Raw genomic sequence first — 6662 nt, 5'->3', positions numbered from 1 at the left:
GAGCTACCCTTAGGGCTCTAAGGGAAAACACCTACTACTGATTTGGAGAGCAGTCTTTAACTCCCACATGAACATAACATGTAGGAGAGGGCCCTTTCCTCACATACCCCTTGTCCTGTTTTCTAGCAAGAACACAGACTATATACCAGTGAGAGTCAACCCACACAACCAGATTATCCCAAAATACAGTTTTTTCAAACCGTACCAAGAAGGTTGCAGCCAATAGTTATCACTAAAAAGTACAGGTATTTAAGTTCCCATTCTGAGAGGAACGCTTAAATGGGATAAAAATATTGATGGAAGAATCATGTGTACACTGTGCAGAGTGCAAACTTACTGCAGTGGTAAAGTTCACAGAGCTCTCTTGTGAAGAGTTTAAAATACCAGTTTAATACCAGTTTAAATACCATGTTCTGTCATCTCCATTTCTACATACAACTGTGTTGAGAGGAAGTACTAAGCAAAATAAGTTAGCTGCAAGATTAAACCACGGCATCAATCTTCCCTACAAATTATCTGTTTTGAAAAGGGAGCAGAGTATACCTGGAATTGCATCTGTTCACATACAAGGTACATGGGTCAGGCTGTAGTGGTGGTATGTAGCCAATGAATAGCAAGGATTCAAACGTTATTAAGTGTTATTCAATGACATAGGCAGTTATCTTCTTAAAAGATTGCTATCTGAAGGGGAAAAAAAAAAATGGAATAGCTCTAGCCTATTGCCAGAAGTGCATTGTTTTCACCAGGTTGAACATGCCTTCACCATCACTAGTACCAGACTGAACTTATTCAGTATTTATACCTCATAAATGATACAAGGTAAGGTCAGTTCAGTTCTTTGATACTTTAGATTTTTTGAGAGACACTTTAAATGGAGAAGAGTACTACTAGCCATTTTATTTCATGAGAACTTCTATGAAAAACCCCCGGTTGTCAGTCCTGCATTAATCTATGAACTGTGTGAGGTCATACTTCCACTAGGGTTCCAATAATCAGGACTCCTAGATTTCTTCAAAGTAGTTTTTCCTTAAGAGAAGAATTCTGAAAAAGCTAGGAGTCAGAGATGCTTTTTAAAGTCTTTTATTGAAAAAATTATGGACACTTTCTGGCAGAATATTTGACCACATTCTCTACTTGATGGTGATCCAGAGGACACTGCATGCATTCAAGCTGAAAGCATAGGACAGTTTCCACTAGGCACCTGAGAAATTTCACAGGAAAGAAAATTCTTTCAAGTTGAAAGAGACAAGTTTCAAACTGATCACCTACTCTGGTGCCTTTTGCTTCCCAGAGTTACCTAGGAAATAAGAATTAAATCAGCTATAGTCATAGCAAACTGTAAACATTTTCCTGTGATGCAGCAGAAATTATCTAGATAACTGATCCTGAAGTGTTCTTTCCAGTTTTAAACAGGAAGTGTGTTACCTAAAGCAGGCAGTGCAATGAGTTACACCTGACTTGACACCTACTACTCAATGCTGTGTTATGCAGCAGAGGTGTATGATGCTGCCTCTTGTCTGGCTTATGTCAAAGGAAATCTGTCAGCTCTTACTTGGTCTCCATGAGACTACCCCACCCCTCAAAGCATCTTTCTTTTTCTCCTGCTCCGAAGTCTAGTATCATCCCTGCTCCCTCCAGACAAGAGCCAACTCCCTTTTTCTTCCCACGTCCTTGCTTGAAGGCATGACTAACAAGACTACATGCTGCTCTCTGTGTTGCTGTTAATAGCAAAAGTATCTTCACACTTTGGCTGTCCCTCCACACACAGAACTCTGGGTGCATCTGAATTTCACTGATTTCAGTGCCTTCCCACAGGTCTGATAAAGGTTAATCATCTTTGGCAGACAGCAATCCTGTACCAAATGGAACAAGTAATCCATTGCCAATCTAACAGGACACGTATTTTGCAACTGCAGCTGCGTAGCATCCGGAACTCTCTGCAAGAAAAGAGAGAATTTAGAGGATGGTACCTTCATGAGTAAATGCATTTGAATACAGAATAGATTAGAATGTATTAATTAACAGCTGCACTTAGCTGCAGGTTATAATGGGCTTTAAACTACTTGAACAGGACAAATGCAAAGATCTATCAAGGCATTAAAGCTGCAAGTCACAGATAACTTAATAACTCGGGATGATACTACCAGGCACTTTAACTTCTACTATTAAATTTAAAGTCATGGTAATCGATCTAACAATTCCAAGCATAAGAACATCTATTGTAGGTTACTTATTCCTTCTTAATAAATCAGCTGTAGATTATAATGAAAATTTTTGCTTTCAGAAAGCCCCAGCAGACAGAACAATTCACAATTAACTTCCTTTCATGCAGTATGGTTTGAAGTTCCCCAGCAAAGCTGCAGATTGAAATTTTCCATCAAGATAGTGATTCCTCAGTAATGTGCACAGAGGCCTCAATATTCAAATCAACGTTAAGATACAGAGCCTTAGCAGAGATGGGTGCATAGTCATTTGTGTTAAGACAGAGTAGCAATTATAGCCCCCTGAGGCCCCTTGAGTTATTTTAATCACAAAAGCCAGAACGAACTTGTTTGCAACAAAGGCACCCTCAGTCCTTTCAGTTGGAAAGATATAGGTTTCTCTATTTAAACCAGTCGATTTGGAATGAACAGTTATTCACTCCCAGAGACATTACCCTTACACCAGCAGTGAGTATTTCAGTCACTAACAATTCAACACTCCAGTGTATGTTCTAAAGAAGAGCTATCTAAAACTTTCAATGTTAAAGCACAATAACTTGTCACCACTCTACTTTCAGCTGTATTTCAGTAAAGGATATATATTTTTAATCTATTTGATATTGCTCTGAAAGCTACCCAGCCAACTGCATGTCAGTCACTGCTGGATATGCTTTTACAGGAATAAAAGGCCTTTTGGCCTGACCCAAAACCAGCACTGGCAGAGTCCACAGTGTTCCTTGATAGCTGTTTTACATCATACCTATGTCTTCAGTCCTAATATATTTTTAGCAGACACTTAAGTGGAAGCAGCTCAGATGACTGTCTGACATTGACAACATGCTGATGATCAAAGTGTCCTCCCTGTCAAGCCAGGAAGAAAATAATGTTTTCTGTCTTGCATTATACAAACTATAGAGATGAGGTACATGAAAAACGTAAGTAGTAAGTGCAGAGATACCAGACCTTTAGGAGGCATCCTGAGATGGAGCAGGAGGATCCTTATTCTCAGGCTCTGGAGGAGGAGCTGGCACACTTTCCTCCTTCTTTTGTGCAGCCAAAAATTCATGAATCGCCCTCTCTATCTGGGGCCTGAAGATGTGGTTTAGTTTTGGATCCACCACCTGAGAAATAATTCTGTCCACTCCAGCTTCCAGCATTCCTGACCTTGAACAAAGACAAAGGAGTCATTCAGCTCCTCTGAAAAACTTCTCCCCAATCTCCTCCAGTAATTCTCCAGAGCCCTCCTGTCAACTGCAATTAGCATTAACATGGTGAGAACTGCAGCCCACTCAGTAGATCCTTAACAGGGAGTTGTTTCAATCACCTATTTCCCCCCACCCCCTCTCAATTCTCCCTACAGAATTAACAACTGACATCTGGTCTCCCAGGTACTTAAATGACATGTTGGACAGGAGCCACTTTAATAGGGCTCATGTGGAAATGAGGTCAACATGAAAGCAAACAAACATGTTTTGGCACAAACAAGGGAAACAAGCTATTCTGAGGAGAAGGGCAGGTGAAAGCACAGTCTTTTTTTTGGCTGATTTGAGAGAGAAGAGGCCTTCCCCCTAATAACATTACTGTCACTCACTCCTTATAACTGTTAGTCTAGACAGATGGGTATTAATTATAAAAACAAGCACATGTAGCACACAGCAAAGTTTCTGGAACTGAACACTAGTAATTGAAGTGACTTATTACTTCAGGGGCTGCGTCAGACTCTTGGATTGTGGGGCACAGGCTGTCTAGCAGGCTTAAGTCATGTCTGCAAGGGAGCGGGGGACAGGAAACGGAGATGCTGCCTGGCACTCAGAAAAGTAGCCACAAGACTAATGAGGCCGTGAATGCTGGTGAGTGGGTGCAGGGTCATGGCACATCATGTCACCTCCAGGTAAGAGCACACGTATATGTGCATGCAACAAAAGACATACACGTCTTGACACCCTCAATGCTCAGTCCTGCAACTACAGGGACTCTTCAAATTCCCTAATACTGTGTGTCTTTATACTAATAGCCTGCTTAAAGGGAGCGCTTTACATTCTTGTCACTACAGGTCCTCTGATACAACAATTTTCAATTGTCTGCTTCATTCTAGTGGTAACGTGAAATAAGAGGAAGCATTGACAAACATGTCTTGAGGACTCCAAGACAAGAAACACTGTCTTCCAGTGGACACCCCCTTCTCTAATTACAAATTAAACAAACTAATGTTACATACTAATGATTTACAGGTTCTATCAAGTGCTCTGAAATACAGTTTCTTCTGTGTGCAAGACTTGTAATAGCTTTCCTTATAAACATAAATGGCATTATCAAGTTCCCTACTGCCCCTCTCCCCACAACTTCTACTATAAAGTTTTTATCCACGACTTTTAGTCAAACAAGCTAAGACTTGTGCTTCAGACTGCAATGAGTTAGCAGCAAGAGACACTAAACCTACATCTCTAAGCAGCATAGTTTAAGCTGGCTTTCCTGTCATGCTGGAAACGTACTCTCTTAAATAGCTGTACAAAAGCTACTCTCTGCTGCATGAAATCAGGCTCACCCAGCCCAGTTTGATTACTGCCTGCTAGTGGTCAGAGTCTGTTTAAACAAGCTTTGGCATCTTCAGGATTTTTTTAAGTGACATAGGCTCTTTTCTGAAAATAAAGATCAAGGCTATTCAGTGCAGCACATCAGGCACAGTTTTTCTAGCAGGGACAGTGTTGGTTATTTGCGGCAGTAACTTGGCTAGATAGCAAATATGAGTACTTCACCATGCTGCTCAACTCATGAAAATACAAATTTCAGGTAAAGCAGTATGTAAGCACTTTAATGAGAGTTAAGACTGCATCTACTATTATAATGAAACTCAGGAGAGCATGACAGAAAGTGTTGTGCAAAACTTAATTCTACAAATTCTTATTTGACTTAGGTGATGAGATAAGACAGTTATGTATTACTTATCAAATAGCATTATCATTATTTTTAGAATGTTGCTTACTTACTGAATCACACTCTGCCTTAGCCCATTTCGTAACTGGTTTTTGTTCATTGTTGGATTCCATTCCTGTTTGTCCAGGTGGGTCGATACAAAGTTGTCTACTTTCTGTCTCAAATTTTGATAGGCTGGCTAAAAAAAAAAAAAAATAGTATTTTTTAAATTAAAAATTCCAGTTAAACAGCTAAAAGATCTCAAAACAATCCCCTGCCAGAGTCCTTCACAGAACTTCTTTTGTCATGTACACTACTGTTGTTGTCTATATTCTCTACCCTTTCACTTTCTGAACAAAGGTAAGCTTGTCTTACCTAAGAACACAACTCGCAATTGCAAAGAACAGTAGGTCAGTGTGCTATTATAATTATTTAAATAGCTCAATAGATTGGTTTTGAAATTGTTGTCTGTTCATAATATTACTTAGTGAAATGCAAACTGCCTGTGCAGACAGGAGTTGTTTACACAGAGTTCTTGTTGTCTGGAAACCCTCCATCATAGAATTCCTAGGAAACTGGCTGAGTAATATTGTCACTAACAAAGAACTTAATTATTTGCTTCTGTGACACTAACACAGAAGATAGGAACTATGCAGGTTTTCTCAGTGGAAACTTAATTCCAGTGAACAGGAATTGAACTAAAAAACCCCATATAAATACGTTAAGACCATCCAGATCCTGGTACAGTGCAATTAAAGGACAAGAGGTGGCAACGTTTAAATTTCTGAATTTGATATACATATGGGATGATGAATGGAAGGCTTGGGAACAGACGTGCAGTGTCTGTCCTGGGCAGTGTACATCTACCCATCTATCTATCTGACAAAGCTGCTCTGAGCTATGACTACTCTGTGCAGATGACCTGACAGCTTCAGGAATGATTTTGCTATAGCTGCTGGGGTGCCCTAGAATGACGACTGCAGGTCCCAGAACAGGATGCTTGCTGAAAGCCTAAAGTTTGGGAAAGCTAATTTATTTGTTGTTTGTTTAATGTTGATAGGGCAATTACAAACAACACAACTTCAGTATTGCCAATACATGCTCAGGAGCTCACCTTGTGACTGAGAAAGAAATTAGTTTCAAAAAACAGTCTGAGAATATCTACACAAGAAAGAAAGGTTAAACGTGTGTTTTGGAAAAGTGGGAATTATGCTCAAGCAGAGTGGTGTTCTTACGGGAGACCATCTTCCTAATAAGGCCTGGGCTAGGGAATGAAAGTCCGAGCCTGTTCTCTGGCTGGTTTTTCCTCTGGGATGTCGCTATCGCTTCAAGCCAGGCTGACAGATGCCGGTAGCGGCGGGGGTGTGAAACGCCACCGACCAGGAGAGCAGCACTGCAGCTGCTGCACGCCATCCCGGCCGGCCTCCCGCAGTCCCGAATGCGGGACACCGGGGCGCAAAAGGGAAGGGATGCGGATGCCTCTTCGGCCAACCGTATCCGGGTTCCAGGGACTGTGCCCGCAGCTCCGGCCTGGGGAGCAGAAACCGG

General features: G+C 41.0%; 1 protein-coding gene across 1 annotated transcript; it reads right to left on the bottom strand.

Moving 5' to 3' along the window:
- Positions 1–1807: 1807 nt before the first annotated feature.
- Positions 1808–6527, bottom strand: LOC104616006 (biorientation of chromosomes in cell division protein 1-like). Its single transcript, XM_010283719.1, has 5 exons — positions 6350–6527; positions 6229–6275; positions 5189–5313; positions 3165–3365; positions 1808–1937 (listed from the first exon to the last, which is right to left on the bottom strand). The coding sequence occupies exons 1-4, from the start codon at positions 6525–6527 to the stop codon at positions 3167–3169; spliced, it is 549 nt and encodes a 182-aa protein (XP_010282021.1). The 3' UTR covers positions 1808–1937; positions 3165–3166.
- Positions 6528–6662: the final 135 nt, after the last annotated feature.

This window comes from Phaethon lepturus, unplaced genomic scaffold (assembly GCF_000687285.1).
Source record: "Phaethon lepturus isolate BGI_N335 unplaced genomic scaffold, ASM68728v1 scaffold17490, whole genome shotgun sequence".
NCBI lineage: Eukaryota > Metazoa > Chordata > Aves > Phaethontiformes > Phaethontidae > Phaethon > Phaethon lepturus.
The sequence above is the reverse complement of the archived record's forward strand: the minus strand, read 5'-3'. Positions and strand labels throughout refer to the sequence as shown.